The sequence below is a fragment of the Sarcophilus harrisii genome, chromosome 2 (assembly GCF_902635505.1).
Source record: "Sarcophilus harrisii chromosome 2, mSarHar1.11, whole genome shotgun sequence".
NCBI classification, from domain to species: Eukaryota; Metazoa; Chordata; class Mammalia; order Dasyuromorphia; family Dasyuridae; genus Sarcophilus; species Sarcophilus harrisii.
Window position 1 is genome coordinate 605,003,881 of NC_045427.1, and position 17,757 is coordinate 605,021,637.

Here is a 17,757-nt window from a genome sequence, read left to right on the forward strand (position 1 = left end):
ATCACCTAATTCTGGAATCTGTACACTTTCCATTTTACTCCAGTCTGGTACTCACTGAAGATGAGCTTTCCCTTGAAAATACCTCTGCTCTTGGTACCCTGTCAACCCAGACAGCTCTTCTTACTGCTATCTCCCTGAGACACACATGGCCAAGAGGAAGAGTTGACATCTTCACTCCTTTTCATATTCTCTGTCCCTATCACTTACCAATCACATCTCTTTTCTTAAAGTTCACTCCATCCTGATGAATTCCTTGTTGCTACCATTTATTCAGGCTCACTCTCCCTCCTTCCCACACTTTTCATGTATTTGGGCACCCAGACAGAAGCACATAAAGGAATAATTGACTCAATAAAGCCCAGAATGTATAGTTTGAGAGCCAGCTATATTCATTGTGTTAGCCATTGACGGAAAGATGAGTAAAGCATAGACCCAGTTCTCAAAGAGGAAGGGAATGGATATTGGAAAATTGACATGTGGTCTATCACAAACTCAGAGGCCTTGTTTTAGGTTTTCAGTGTGATTCTATTGGCCCAATTCCAGAAGAAGCCCTCCTCCTAGCCTTGAGCACCCCCTAATACCTTCAACACCCTCATGGCATTTCTAAATCTAAATACTATTCCCATCTTCCTAAAAAGGGCCATTCTTTGCCTCATTTCTTTTTTACTTAGTCTTAATCATCAAATGGATAGTTGTCTCAATCAAACTGAGCCCTGTTAAAATCCTTAGCTTAAAAAGGCCACGTCTTCCACTATATATCCATGACCATTCTCAGCCATCCTGATCTATATCTTGAATCCAGTTGGTTCTGGAGGAGAAATGCCCTCACTCTCTCAAATCCAATTCCCTTGAATGTCATAGCATCACCTCCCTGATGTCTGGTCCTCTTAAAGAAGGAAGGGCAAATGACAACATTAACAACAATCCTTGTTACCAGACTTCTTCCTCTGCTAGCAATTGAAGATGACCTACAGGTGAGAGGGAGAAAGGGCCATTTCCTAAAGTCCTAAGAGAATAGGCAGATGAGCACAACTTTCTTCCCCAGCTTCCTCTAATGAAACATCTTTTTTCCCCTTTAAATTCATCCAATTAGCACTTGATTCTGAGAAACATCTGCTAATGCCAATTTCTTTTGCTATCTCTCTCTCTTTTTTGTCTTTGTTTTTCCCCAATTAACAGATTTGAAGGATAATCCTTCAGTAGCCTACAAAGACCTAGCACTCCTTGAAGAGGTTTCTCATCTAGGCTGTTTTGCCGTTGAGTGCCTTGAAGCCTATGGTACAACAGGTGGAAAATGATTATATAACTCTCTCACAAAGAGGCAAATTACCATCATTCTCCTTTTCTGAAAGCAAGAGAGGCTTTTTTTCTTCTGCAAAAGCTACCATCTACCTAGCCATGGAAAAATGCCCTCCATGAAAGTAGGCCAGTATCTGGGAGAGAGTAAAGTGAAGATTTCTTTCTTAAGTAAGTTGGTGAAACTGGGTCAGCTGAAGAAAGTGGGTTATCATCTTCAATCTATAGTGATTTGTGAAGTCACCCCATCATTTTCACAAGGTCTGCTCTTTTATCAATAAAATCAATGAAAGCAAATCTGAAAACAGGATGATTTGAAATCTCTGTTGGAAAACTCACCCATTTCAAAGTCCTCACTCTTCAAAGAGCTGCTTCTAAAAAGAATTAATGGCATTCATGTCTGGGCAGCTGCCCTTGGGGAAATAAAAAGATATATGGGCCTCAGAATGATCAGCCCACTTTACTGGGCTCTCTCACTCACTCTCTCCTACCCACCCCTATGAAAAGCAGGCAAACAACATAAGTGGATTTGAGTGGGGATGGGAATGGAAATAGAATGCTGGGAGAAGGACCAATAACACTCATGGAGGAATGGACTTTTTTTCTTTACATAAACAAATAAGAGATAACATTGGTATCTCAGCTGATCAGAATAGAACATCCTTTGGTTGTGATTCTAAAAGTTGTAGTTTATATGCTCCTGGCATGCCCTCCACAGCTACCAGTCATCCACTTTTCCACAACAGTGGATAGCAGGGTTTGAATAGTCCTGAAAAGGGATACAGCTCTCATCTGGCCTATGTGTTAGCAAAGCAATTACATCAGGAACAAGACAAACAATAATTCTTAAGGGAAAGGTCTTGCTTCTGTTTGGGGGCTACCTGACTGCGAACCATAGAACCTTTACAATATGTAAACAGATGTCAGTGACTCAATAAGCATTATTAGCACTTAATATGAGTCAGATGCTATGCTAAGATGTGGGAATAGAAAGAAAGGCAAAAAATAGCTCCTGCCTCAAGGAGTTCAAAATCTAATGGAAAAGACAATGGATAAGCAAATATATACAAATAAGCTATAGACAGGATAAAGAGGAAATTGATATATGGCTTTCTGAGGTCATTTCTTCAATGATAGTAGAATGAAACTCTATTATAACATAGCATATTAGTATGTCATTTGAATATAGCCACTGTGAAAGCATGAACTTAATACCATGATAGGGATAACGTTAGGGTTAGAGCCTGGACTTGTGATTTCCTTAATATGAGGAACACCCAGGTGAAGAAATATGTTCTATGATTGTAAGTAGGCACCTTCTTTGCAACTTTTAGACTTAGAGAAGAGGTTCTTAATCTTTTTTTGTGGCGTAGACCATTTTGGTAGTCTAATGAAACCTATGGACCCTTCTCAGAATGTTTTGTTGCCATTGTTCACAACTGAAATACAAAAATTCAGTCAGAAGTTGGTGAAAATAAAGCCTCTATTTTTTTTCCTTATCTAATTTCACTAGCCCTTATTCTCCCTCACCCCAGCCCCAGCCCCAGGTTAAAAATTCCTATTTTAGTGAGTTGTCTTATAACCTAGTAGATTTGGTTGTCCAAAATCAGAATGCTAAAAGCAGGATTTGAACCCAGATCTTCAGGGTTTTAGGGCCAGATCTCTATCCATTACTCCATGCTGATTTTCCTGCTGTACTACCATATGATGCAGTAAATGTCACAAGAATTTTCTATCATTGCTTGTGTGACATGCTTTTGAGTCATTTAATGGTCCTTTTTGTCTTTCACTAAATAAGCTTCATCTTGACAATGTCTCTCACAAAATGTGATGGTCACATCATACTTTCTAGTTCTAAAGTTCTATGATTCCAAGTAACTGGTTAAAAAAATATTTCTGAAAAGACCAAGCCAAGAACAAAGTGCAAAGATTGGCATACTACTAGTGATTTCTTTTCAAGATGTCATTAGTCCATTAATCAGTGAATAATCATTAAGTATGAGCATGAATCTATCACAGCATATAATCATACTTTCCATCTTATCCACAGGATTTTATTAAAGTACTCATCAAATGCCTTACTAAAATCCATATATACTTTATGTATCTGTAGCAAGACAATGATGGTTCAGCTTGGACACCCTGCCAGGAAAGAAAATGAGATTAATAAAGCATGATTAGTTCTTAGCTTACCCACACTTGATTCAAGTTATCATTGCTTTCTTTCCTAAGCATTTGCAAATTATCCATGGAATAATACAGCTTAGAATTTTGCTAGGGATCAGGAAAATATTGAATTAGAGAATTTCAGGTGAAAGAGATCCCAGATTTCCATCTGAATAAGAAACTTCTACCACACACCTAAGTAGACATCCAGCCTTTGTTTGGAGACTTCCAATGAAAGAGAACCCAGCATGTTGGAAAACTCTATTTATTAGGAAGTTTTTCCTTGTGAAATTTGCCTCCTTATAACATTGACTCATTGTCCTCAGTTGTACTCTATATTATCAAACGTCTAAGCCCACTTTCACATGAAAATCTCTTAAAGACTTAAAGTGGACTACTATGCCACTCGTCCACAATTTTCTCTTCTCTAAGTTGGATTAAGGATCAGAGCTAAGATATCTTAGTGGGTAGAGTGCTAGGCCTAGAATTAGGAAAGTCTGAGTTCAAATTCTAGCTCAGACACTAATTGTGTGATCCTAGACAAGTAACTTAGCTTCTCAGCTTTAGTTTTCTCACCTGAAAAATGGAAATTATAATAGCATCTCTTTCCCAGGGTTGTGGTGATAATCAAGTGATTCATATATTTTAAGAATTTTACAAACCTTAAGGAGTTATATAAATATTAGCTATAAGAAGTAGATGGTGAAATGGAGAAAATCACAGCCCTGCAATCAGGAGGACCTGAATTCAAATCTGGCCTTAGATATGTTCTAGCTGTGTGACCCTGGGCAAGTCATTTAACCCTGTTTGCCTCAGTTTGTCATTCCTATAAATAAAGACTGGAAATGAAAAAAGCAAACTACTCTAGTATTTCTGCCAAGAAAACCCCAAAAGGCGTCACAGAGAATCAAGCACAACTGAAATGACTCAATAATATCAAAATATTAGCTAAAATTATTATTAATATAATATCATATCACACTGGTGCCTCAAATTAAAGTTGGAGTCTATTAAAACCATCAGTTCATTTTCAGATGAACTGTTACATAACCATGCCTCTTTCCCACAGTGTATTTTATTTCTGTGATAGATTTTGGAGTCCCACTATAAGGATTTACATTTATCCCTATTATATTTCATCTTATTAGATGCAGCTGAATGTTTAAGTCTCTCTTGATCTTTTGGGGTCCTGATTCTCTCATCCATATGGTAATTCTTCTTCCCCATCTTATCATGTAAAATTAGATAAAGTTGCCCCATTTCTTGACCCAATTCATATATTTACAAGTAAAACAACCATCAAACAGTACCAGGGCCAGGTCCTGTGAGCCAGAACAATAGAGACTTCTTCTTCTTCCCAAGTTGGCTTTGCTCATTAATGACTACTCTTCAGGTTGAGTCAATATACCTGTTCCAAATCTACTTGATTGTACTTTGTTAAATGCTTTACTAACATTTGGATAAATATATTTATAATATTCCTTTTATTTTCTATTCCAGAGACCCTGTCAAAAAGAAGGATGAGATTAGTCTCACAGGACCTGGCTTTGATGGAGTCAACCTGACTTGGTGATGAATATTTTCTTTTTCAGGTATCCAACAACTATTCTTTTAAAAATCATTGTAAATTTTTTCTAGGAGTTAAGAAAAAAAACACTGGTCTGTGGTTGTTAGTAATTGTTTTTTTTCCTTTAAAAGATGAGATGCCTGTATTTTCCCTTCTTCATTCCTATAGTTCTGTCCTCATTCTCAAATATTTCAAAGATATTGATGGTAGTTTCAGCAATAGCCTCTGCCTGTCCCTTTACTATGTGAGGATATAGTTAATCTGATCCTAGTGACTTGTACTCATTTAGAACAGCTGGATACCTTCATGCTATTTCCCTCTTTATCTTGGATATCATCTCCCCATTAGCCTTTTCAGTTTTGGCCTTGCCCTTTTCAATGTGAACATGATCCTCCTTGGCAAAGAAAACAGAAACAAAATAACAGTTTATCATGTTGCTTTCTCTACCTTTTATCATCATCATCCCATCCACAATAAACAGTGTTACTATCCCTTCTTTGATTCATTCATTTAATCATTTCCCCCCAAAGCATATATTGTCTAATGTGCACAAGTCACTGTTCTAGATACTGGGACTGCAATAAAATAACGGGGACAAATAAATCACTGATATTAAGAAACCAACTTTCTACTAAAGGATGAAATTTTTACATAGCACAGGTAATGTACAAGATAATTTGAGAAAGAGACAAATGGCTAAAAATTAAAGAGACCAAGAAAGGTTTCCAAGAGGAGATGGTACCTTAGTTGAGCCTTAAGTGACACTAAAGATTCTAAGAGAAATGAACAAAGAGAATATTTTAATTTTGAGATAGGGGGTGAAAAGCTATGAGAAATCAAAAGCCATATAAAGGAAACAGTAAAACAGTGTCACTAGAACTTAAACATGTTTGAAGGAGAAATATGAAATGCCTGAAGATGCAGGCTAAAGTCAGTTTTGAAGAACTTTAATTAACAACATCAGGATTTGGATTAATATAACCTAGAGAAATTGAAAGGCCACTGAAGTGTCTTGAGCTGTGGAGTGACATCCTCACCTTTCCCTCAACATATTTTAAGAAATCTTTTTTGTGTCCTGAGCTTTTCTTGCAAGTCTTTGGTCATATTTAGTTTTAACCAAAATAGTCACTTGAGACATCTGATTTATGAATTCCTAAATAGTATTCTCTTCATAACTCTTATAGCTTCTTCTTTGCATTGTCTAGGTCTAAGGACCATTTCCACAGTCCTGATTCTTTATATTCTTTTCTCCTTGAGTGTCTAAATTGTAATGGACTTCAGAGGTAATCTACTCCAAATTGCACTCAAGGAAGAACCTCTCTCTCACATCCAGAGTTCAAATCCTAATTGTTTCATGTATACTTCACCTCCCTCATTTTCCTCATTTATAAAATAAAAAGGTTTGACTAGATACCCTTAAGGTCTCACAGCTCTAAAGCTATAATCCTCTTAGAAATAGCCATCCAGCTTTTATTGAAGACCTCAATTGAGAGGAACCTACTATCTCTTAGGGCAAGTCATTCTACCTCTTAATAATATCTCTTTACTTGGGAAGTACATATTATCACCCTCATTTACAGATAAGGAAGCTATGGCAGATAGAGATCAAATAATTTGCCTAGAGTTACCCAGCTAATAAGTGTCTATGGCCAGGTGTAGAACTCAGCTCTTCTGACTGTGACTCAGGAGTTCTATCTTCTGTCTAACCTAGCCACCTTAGAGGATTATTGCTGGGTGTAAATAAACTGTAACGCATTATAAAGCATTATAGAGAAAGCATACAAAAGATGCCACCAAGGAAATGTGTGGCCAAAAATGATGAATGAGCATCTCAAAGAAGAAAATCTAATACAGTGTAACAATAGAGTACTTGAGTGTTCTTTTAATACCTTGAGACATCAAGAAAACCTGAGAAAACCCTCCTAGGAAACTATGTGGATCTCTTATAGTTAATTTGTGGAAGGACTTAGATGAGAGTCACATAGGATAAGAAGATACAAAGAGACTGCAATTTGCATTGAAGAGACTGACCACATTGACTTAAATCATGGATACACTGGAAATTTGAGTATCCCAATTCCCCCTGAGTCTTCTCTTCTCCAGAGTAATAAAATCACTAATTCCTCCATCTGCCCCATGATCTTAAGGCCTTTCACCACCTAGATCATCTGCTTCAGGACACTCTTCGGTTTATAAATACCCTCTCTGAACTGTAACCAGAACTGAACATATATTCTACATTCTCTCTTTCTAATCAAGCAATCAATATATATTTATTAATTACCAACTAAATGTCAGGAAAAAGAGAATCCCAGGCATTGGGAACACCAAAGAAAATGCCCACAGTGAAACAATGGAGTATCTTGTTCATGGAATAACCAAAAAGACCAGTGCCAGTGAATCAAAGAGTACATATAGATAGGAAAGATTGTGTAAAAAGATTGGAAAGAGAGGAGAGAGCTAGATTATGAAGAGCTTGAATACCAAATTGAATATTTTGTATCTGATTCTGGAGGCAATAGGAAGCCCCTAGAGTTTCTTAAGAAGGTGGGAAGACATGCTTGAACCTGTGCTTTAGGAAAATCATTATAATGGCTGAATGAGGGATAAAATGAAGTAGGGAAGGACTTGAGGCCCCTAGAAAACTTTTGCAATAATCTCAATGTGAGGCAATAAGGGCTTGCATTAGGGTAGTGGCTATGTCAGAAGAAAGAAGGACCAATATTCAAGATATGTTCCAATCTATAGGCCTTGGTAACTATTTGGATGGGGATGGGGTGGCAGGTGAGAGAGTAAGAAATTCCAGATGACTCCTAGATTGTGGGCTTGAGATTGTTGTTGTTGCCCTTTCCAGTAAAAGGGAAGGTAATGGGGAAATGATTTAGGAGGAAATATGAGTTCTCTTTTGGAAATAATGAATTTAAGATGTCTACTGGGTACCCATTTTGAGATGTCTGAAAGGCATTCAGAGATGTAAGATTGGAGGTCAGCAGAAAGATAAGGAATGGATAGATAGATTTAAAACACATCAACTTAGAAATGTTAATTAAATCCATGGGAGAGGATCACCAAGTGAAAGTAGTTTAGAGAGAGAAGAGAAGAGGGCCCAGGACAGAGCCCTGATGGTTTCCTGTGCTTAGAGAGGATGATCTAGAGGAAGATCCAGAAAAGGAGACTGAGGAGTGGTAAGAGATAGGAGGAAATCCAAGAGAGAGTGATGTCCTGGAAACCTAGAAAGAAGGGATTCTCAGGGAGGAAAGCGTGACTGACAGTGTCAGAGGTTGCAGAGAGGTCAAGGAGAATGAGGATTGAGAAAAGGCCACTGGATTTGACAATAAAGAGATTTTTAGTGACATTGGAGAGAGCATAAAAGTAATAATATCTCCCTGATCCTAGATACAGTATTATGCTTTTCTTAATTCATTTTAGATTGGATTTGATTTTTTTTCTGACAAATCATATTGCTGGCTCATTTATCTTGTAGACATTAAGTTCCCTTCCCATATCTATATTTTTCAGAAAAACTGCCATCTAGCCATGCATCTATTGTTTTTTACTTTTGGCATTTGTTTTTGAAAACAAATATAAGACTTTGCATTTGTCTGAATCACATTTCATCTTCTTAAATCCAATCCAACATTCTACCAGTTGAGATCTTTTTTGTTCCTGGCTCTGTAATCCATACAGTTAACAAAATTTCCTGGCTTTCTGATAACTGATAACTTCCTGATAAATCTGATAACTAAGCTATCCGTGCCTTTATCCAAGCCATTGCCAAAATATGTCACAAGACTAAACACTGATCCTCGGTGTACTCCACTAGAGGGCAAGTCTTCATCTTCAAGGTTCAGATCCTTTAAAATTACCTTTTAAATTACCTAAACTGGACAACAACAGGAACCCACACTATTTTTAGGCAAAATATTCTATCTCTCATCTCAGATTTCTCACCTGTGAAAATTGATGATATATAAAGACCCTCCTAGTCCCAATGTTTTTTGATTCTTTAAGTTCAGTTAATAAGCCTAGGAATATTATTGATGGAGAGATCCCTAAGAAATGATAAAATTATTGCTGCTAGTAGGAAGAATTTGAGCCTTTTTAAAATTCCCAATAACTTGATTTTCAATAGCTTCACATGGTTGCATCCTGGCTTGTGGGTGAGCCCTGACCAGGCTGGCGTTTACCTGGGACAGCCAGGAACGGGCAACAAGAAAGTCAGACACAACCAAAGGATCTCCAGGCTGATGATGATAAACCATTCCTTCCAGTAAAGGATAACATCTCTGAAGGGAGCCCACCACAGGTTAACCTAAACAGATGGGAGACAAAGAGATGATAGAGACATTCTTAGGACCACAGAGTGATGGTATCAGGAGAATAATAGGAAAATAGATTTAAATTTAGAAAGATTCTTAAAGGCCATCTGGCCCAACCATATTGTTTTATAGTTAGGGAGGCTAAGGGACTGAGAAATATCCCAAGTTGTCAGAGGTTATAATTGACTGGCCAAAAGATTTATACTCAAATCTTTGGACTCCAAATCTAGCACAATTCCCACTGTAATCAAAAATCAATCAATCAATTGGCATTTATAGGATGCTTATTTCTTTGCCAGGCACTAGATTAGAGGCTGGGGATACAAAAATTATGAGAAAGGGAAGCAATAAACTGGGAAAATATTTTTACAGTCAAAGGTTCTGATAAAGGCCTCATTTCCAAAATATATAGAGAATTAACTCTAATTTATAAAAATCAAGCCATTCTCCAATTGAAAATGGTCAAAGGATATGAACAGACAATTCTCAGATGAAGAAATTGAAACTATTTCTAGTCATATGAAAAGATGCTCCAAGTCATTATTAATCAGAGAAATGCAAATTAAGACAACTCTAAGATACCACTACACACCTGTCAGATTGGCTAAGATGACAGGAAAAATGATGATGATTGTTGGAGGGATGCGGAAATCTGGGACATTGATGCATTGTTGGTGGAGTTGTGAACAAATCCAACCATTTTGGAGAGTAGTTTGGAACTATGCTCAAAAGTTATCAAACTGTGCATACCCTTTGATCCAGCAGTGTTACTACTGGGATTATATCCCAAAGAGATGATAAAGAAGGAAAGGGACCTGTATGTGCACGAATGTTTGTGGCAGCCCTTTTGTAGTGGCTAAAACTGGAAACTGAATGGATGTCCATCAGTTGGAGAATGGCTGAATAAATTGTGGTATATGAATATTATGGAATATTACTGTTCTGTAAGAAATGACCAACAGGATGATTTCAGAAAGGCCTGAGAGACTTACACGAACTGATGCTGAGTGAAATGAGCAGGACCAGGAGATCATTATATACTTCAACAACAATACTATATGATGACCAGTTCTGATGGACCAGGCCATCCTCAGCAATGAGATCAACCAAATCATTTCCAATGGAGCAGTAATGAACTGAACCAGCTATGCCCAGAAAAAGAACTCTGGGAGATGACTAAAAATCATTACATTGAATTCCCAATCCCTATATTTATGCACACCTGCATTTTTGATTTCCTTCACAAGCTAATTGTACAATATTTCAGAGTCGGATTCTTTTTGTACAGCAAAATAACGTTTTGGTCATGTATATTTATTGTGTATCTAATTTATATTTTAATATATTTAACATCTACTGGTCATCCTGCCATCTAGGGGAGGGGGTGGGGGGGTAAGAGATGAAAAATTGGAACAAGAGGTTTGGCAACTGTTAATGCTGTAAAGTTATCCATGCATATATCCTGTAAATAAAAGGCTATTAAATTTAAAAAAAAAAAAAAAAAAAAAAAAAGATCTCTTTGGGATACAGAGCCAATAGAGACACTTCTGGGTCAAAGTTTGATATCAACCACAGTTTGATAGCCCTTCGGGCATAAGTTCTAGATTGCCTTCCAGAATGGTTCAATCAGTTTACAACTCCACTAACAATATATTAGTGTCCTGATTTTTCCATATTCCGTCCATTATTCATCATTATCTTTTCCTATCATCAGCTAATCTGAGAGGTATGTAGTAATACCTCAGAGTTGTCTTAATTTTCATTTCTCTCTGATCAATGGTGATTTAGAGCATTAGCAAAACCTTAAATTGTTATTAAATATAAGATTATTAAATTTATTTTAGTTTTCTTTATTTTTTTATTATAAACTTGACAACTATATTTAAATGAATGTCCTTATGCAAAGAAAAATGTTTAAATATTACATATAAAACTGTAAATCTTGATTATGTGCAGTGGTGTCAAATTCCAGACTCTCTGGCCCCCAACTCCCCATTGTCTTGGAACCAGATTAAGGTGTAATCAGGGGGCAGCTAGGTGGCGCAGTGGATAGAGCATCAGCCCTAAAGTCAGGAGGAAGGACCTGAATTCAAATGTGAAGTCAGATACTTAATACTTCTTAACTGTGTGACCCTGGGGAAGTCACTTAACCCCAATTGCCTCAGCAAAAAAATAAAATAAAACTGTAATCAGAAAATGTTTAACAAAATAAATAAAAATACAACATAGATAATGTTAATTTGTAGCTTTCTAAATCAATTTGAGTTCAGCAAGAGATCCAGTTCTATTTGTGTTTGCCATCACTGATATAAAGCTTATTTTTTTAAAGTACATATTAAATGTAGTAGGGTAATTTGTGTCTATATCTCAATATTCTTTTGCTCTCTTGTTTCACTGACATAAAATAAAGTTTTTTCATAAAAGAAAAAAAATTATGAGAAAAGCTTTCTGCTTTTTATTATACTATGGTGAAATCACTCTAACCATCTGAAATTATAAATGAAATAAGAATGATCCTCAAGAATAATGAAGCTCCTTGGGCAACCAAGTGGAACAGTAAATAATGAGCCAGACCCACAGTCAGAAAGACCTGAATTCAAATTCAAATTCAGAAATTTAGTGGTCATGTCACTTTGGGTAATTCACTTGATCTCAGTTTATCTCTAAAATAGACATCATAAAAGCACCTGCCTTCCAGGGTTGTTATGAGAATCAAAGAAGGTAATAGTTGCAAAGTTCTTAGTAATAATGTAGTAGTAGAAGAAGACTACTTAATAGATATTTGTCGATTGAGGACTATCTCCTTAGTGAGTTCTCCCTTATTGGAGGTCTTAATGTAGAAACTAGATAATCATTGGCACATTGCAATGGGAGTTCATTTTGGAGTTTGAGTTAGACAATAGTCACTGAGTTCCTATCTAGCTCTGAAATCCTTGCAAAGACTTACAATTGTTTTCAGAATGATTTGTTCTGAAAATATATATATATATATATATATATATATATATATATATATATATATATATATATATATATATATCAGTCCTTGGAAGAAAAAAATTCCAGATTGAAATTGATATTTTTAAGGCCAAATTCTATTTCAGAAAACATAGGCATAAGATATATTTTGTGAGGACTCTTGGATGCAAATGTCAGTTTTTCAAGTCCCAGAATAATTAGAAAAGAAGAACTATTGCCCAGAAAAGAGTAGAAGGGTAAAGGGAAGATAAGAGAAGACAAAACGGAAAGAAAGGGCAAGTATAGAGTATAGATAAACCTTTTCATTGTGGGGGACATTTCAGGGGAAAACCCAACATTCCTGATACAGAGACATCATTTGACTATAATATCTCCTTTTTCCTCTTCAAAATGAAGATTCAAAAAACATGGTGGACTTTTAAAGCATAAAATATTTCTTCTAGACCAGACTGGAAGTATAAGAGCTTTTCTCAAAGCCTGATCTTGGTATGAGAGCTCTGATCTTCTCCATTCCTGATCTGCGCCCATTCATTGTTCCTTAGGCAAACTATTGTTACCCCTACTTCCAGGGTTTCAATATATTGATGCTGGATTAATGTGCAATACACTGCAGCTCAGAACTCCTGATTTCAAGAGATCTAAGAGTCTTGACTTTCCTAGTATCTGGGATTATAGGAATGCACTGCCATGCCCAAGAGCACTTCTTGAATATAAGATAACATGTATGTTGAACAAAAATAACATATATCATATGTGCATGAGCATAAATGCATTGTGTATATTTGCATATGTATATATGGGTGTATATATGTATATGTGTATGTATAATATACAAATGTCTATGTATATACATTAGAATATAAATTCATTGAGTTCAAGGACTGTTGCATTGTAATTTTGGATCCCCAGCATCTGGCACAATGCCTGACACATGGGTTATTTGTTCTTAAAGTGGGACAATGGAACAAAATAATTTGATCTTTGTCAAAGAGAACCATGACATCAGGAAGAAATGCTACAACTTGCAAATGAATTGAATTTCAGTGAGGGATAGCTGTGCAAAGGTACCAACTTCATTTTCTCCTCTGAAGCCATCTAGATCCAGTGGCCAGATATAGATCAGGACAATTAGAGATGGCTCTAAATGCAGTGGGGTATCTTGGTCTTCCTCATCTGAGACACCAGGTATATGTAGTCAACATGGTTGCAGACAGGAACAGGTATGATACTCACCTGATATATCTGCGTATCTGTCACCCCAAAGGCAATCTGCATCAGGGCCACAGCAAAATAGGTGAAGCCAAGCCTTTGAAGGACTCCTGGGAGTCTTGCCCAGCTCCAGGATACTGGAGGATAGAGGAGTAGAAGGAATCAATTCCATCCTACTATAGCTATTTACTTACACACTACCACAGTCTATATTGCAAAGGCATTGTCTCTGATCTCAGAAAAGATTCTCTGAGTTGAATTTTTTAGGAGTGGGGATGGAGAAGCCTAAGACAAACACATTTTCTTTCCTTCTCTCCTTAGAACCAAAATCACGTATTTATGAGAGGACTGAATTGTTGAGCGAATTATTTCTTTTATGAAACATTAACTTGCTGAGCTAAGAACTGAGCCTTCCACATTCAGCTGCCTTCAGAACTGTCCTGTCGTGTCTGAACCTTTACTCATGTTCCTTCTCACCAGAATGCCCTGTGTGACAAAAAGTATATTATCTATGAAATCTAGGAGATACATTAGATGTTATGTTTTAAATTACTTTGTTTCTGGGTTGTTGATGATAAATGTAATACTATCTTACAGGATTTAGAGCTGGGACATTCATTAAATATCACCTAATCTACAGAAAACCAAATGAGGCTCGAAAATCTACACAAATTTCCCACTTGCCCAAAGTCACATAATAAATAACAGATTTGGGATTCCAATCCAGATCCTCTGGCTCCAAATTGAAAACTCTTTCCACTGTACCATGCTATCATTTCTAAGGTTATTTTTTCATTTCTGTCTTTGGGAGGAGAAAGAAGTGATTTTTAAGTGATTAAATGGAAATGAATAGTTACCAGCAGCAGTGACTCATGAGCAATCAGAGGGGTTCCTGATTGGCTGAGAATTATCCTGAGATTCTATAGTATATTAATGACTTGGGTACAGGTTATCTAGGGCAAATCTTCATTGAAATTAGTTAGTAAAGCCAAGAAGAATGGAGAGAGTCTGATGTGAGGGCTGACATTTTTGGTTTTGAACAAAATGAAGTTGGAATACTTGCTAGTTTTAGCTTCAGGAGCCCACTCATAGGGTATAAGCTGAAAATTTAACTGGGGAATTTTAGAGTAGGATGGCTTTATAAATTGGGGCACCATCCAGTCTGCTCTGGAGAGTTTTCTTTTTAAATAGATTTCTGATTGTTTTGCCTTAAATACAATTTTGATTGTGTATTTAAAAATTGCGGCACTTTATTCCTTGTAAAATATAAAACCCTGTTTAAATTTTCCAGTCAATTGCATGTGATAAAGAAACAGACCTTGGGAGCTGAAAGCATATCTGATGTCAATATTTAGATGTTTAGGGATTTAGATGTAGGGATCTCCACTTTCTAGAAAGTGGGCTTTAAGATCTCAGAAATGAAAAACAAATTACTGCAATGGAAAAGCAAGTCATTCATCCAGTTAATAACCATTTATAAGGTACTTACCATGTGCCAGACACTGTGCTAAGGCACCAAGAATATAATTACCAGCAAAAGGAAAGACAGTCTCTGTCTTAAAGGAATTTATATTGAGGGAGGAGGCAACACACGAAATAAAACTGAAGGGGCTGGGGGCTGAGAAAAGGAAGAAAAGACATAGTGGAGAAAGAGATATGAGGATTCAAATGTGGATTTTGGAAAAGAAAAAGTGAACCTGCCTAGTCTAGGCAGTTTGTTTAAAACAGCCATTCCAAAAGGAACCAACTTGAAGAGGAGAATTAAGGGGCAGAATGATCTTCCAGGGTGAAAGGGTTCCTGTGGCATGGAAGAAAATAAAGTGTGATGAAATGGGAGAGGAACCTGGAGAGGAATCAAATAGTATCTAAAGGAAAGTAAGAAGAGTAAGGGAAGAAAGTGCTAACATTTATAAAGTGTTAGGACATTATATGCACTTACTCATTTGGGTCTCACAATTCCTCCTATATTATATTTTATCAGTTAGTACCATGTCATATCCCATTTTAATTCAACAATGGAATTTTAGTCTTATCAATGTTGGCCCAGTTTATGATTCATCTAAATCTTCTCATCTTGTTCGGCCCTTCTTATTTCTCTAATAGTTCCATGGATTCATGATCTCATTGGTGTAGACAATCCCTCCTGAGGTATAGACTGTACTTTGTTCGTGCCTTCTGATCCAAAGTGGTTCTTATCTGTTCTCTCCTGTAAATCCTTCACAAGCTATGCTCAGTTTTTTGGGGACCTACTACCAGACTTCTTGATGTTGCTTGGATATTCACAGAGGATGTGGGCTGTATATTGGTTATAGCTTAATTTTGTTATATACAATTACATAGCTAGTCTACCTTCTTTTCTCTTTTTACTTCTCTTTGATAACTTTTATATAATTCTTTGTTAATACTACATTGGAGCCTACTCATGCATAACACAGACTACTCCATTATCATTTGGGTACCTTGCAACTTTAGTTTTTTAAAGACTGCGGACTTCTATGACTTGTAATTGTCCTTAAATAAGTCCTTCAGAAAGTGCCATCTGCAATCTGAGAAAGAGCTATATATAATATTTTCACTTTGTTGTTGTTTTTTAATTTTCTGATTTTTTTCTTTTGATATGAATTTTTCTTGCACAGCACGATAAATATGGAAATATGTTTAGAAAAATTGCACATGTCTAATATATATTGAATTATTTGCTGTCTTAGGGAAGGGGAAAAATGGGGGAGAGAGGGAGAAAATTTTGGAATACAAGCTTTTGCAAAGGTTAATGTTGAAAACTATCTTTGCATGTATTTGGAAAAAAACACTATAGAAAAAAAAAATAATAGGTCCTTCAGAAAGGATAAACCCAACAAGATGGAGGCCCCCATCTAGGCCTTCTAACATTCCAAGCATAACAATGCTAGGACTTAGATCAAAGGTCTGGGATTTTTCTACCTCATTTGACATAATTGGTTATAATATAAGGCTAACTCATGTTCATTATTCATTCAACAAACATGTATATAAATGTTTACCAACTGCAAAGTCAACATTAGATACTGAAGAAATTTTCAAGATGAGTAGAAAAGATCCTTGGTCCTGAAGGTTCATACAGTCTAGTTTCCTAGCAACATAAAGGTTCCATTCTCTTTTTGACCATACATTTCATGGATGACATCTAGAAAATGGGATTCCCTATGCATGACAAAGGGTTTCCAATGCAGATGACATTGTACTGATTTTATCAAACTTTATAGCACTGCAGAGTATCCTGGAAGAGATCTGTAATTATTCAAAGCAGCTTGGTCTAACTATTCACAGAGGAAATACCAAATGGATAAAGAATATTTCTTGTCCAGATTATAGAACATTTTGGGATGGACATCCTCTAGAGTTTGTGTATCAGTATGGGTGTTGGGGACAATGAATGGGACATAAGAAATAGGGTAGACTGATTACTTTTATCAAATAGTAAAGCTCTTTTCATGACTCCAGCTGAAATCAATGGCCCATTTTTTTTAAATGCCAGCATTCTCCTGGTGGCGTTCTCTGGCAGTGAGATATGAAGTATGACAATCCAACAAGAATTGGATACCCAGACGACAATTACAAATCCTGAAGCAAACAGATTATGCTTACCATGCTTTACTTCTTAATTTTTTTGGTTAATGGAATTTTAATTCTCTTGGTGAGTATTGTCTATATTTGACATTTAAGAAAGCTGAAAGCATACAGAGCTTAAGCTATTTTAGCCAAAGTCACATATCTAATTTAGTGTGCACAGAAGAATTTGAATCTTGTTTCCACATCTTGGCAAGTTTGATTGTGCAAGTTTGTTGTAAGCTTGAGTCAGGATTCCTTACCGCTCCCTAACCATCTCCAGTTACTAAAATACTTCCCATCCAAGTCCATCTCCTATAACATCAGCTCTGTGAAGCCTTCCTTGGTCCCATTCCCACTGCTGAGCAGGAAGTGACCACTCTTTTCTAATACTTTTACACCATAAATTCAGCCTTCTATCATGATTATTTTTGTACATATCTCAGCCTCCTACTCGATTGTATGATCCTTGAGGACACAGGACTAATCCTATTCATTTCAGAATGTTTCCTAGTATCTAATGTTTTATTTTGTAACTAGTAAGCATTTAAAAGAGTTTATTAAATGACTAATGAACATGAGTCAGTATTGTGTTATAAATAATTGTATTAAGTGAGGTAGAAAAGTCTCAAATCT

General features: G+C 36.4%; 1 protein-coding gene across 1 annotated transcript in view; it reads right to left on the reverse strand.

Moving 5' to 3' along the window:
* Positions 1-17,757, reverse strand: part of LOC100926947 (heparan-alpha-glucosaminide N-acetyltransferase-like) — a 150,289-nt gene that overhangs the window by 104,652 nt on the left and 27,880 nt on the right. The window contains exons 6-7 of the mRNA XM_031949371.1: positions 13,561-13,673; positions 9,217-9,341 (exon numbers count right to left, since the gene is read on the reverse strand). Coding sequence (XP_031805231.1) covers positions 9,217-9,341; positions 13,561-13,673 — 238 coding nt within the window. The remainder of the gene's footprint in view (positions 1-9,216; positions 9,342-13,560; positions 13,674-17,757) is intronic.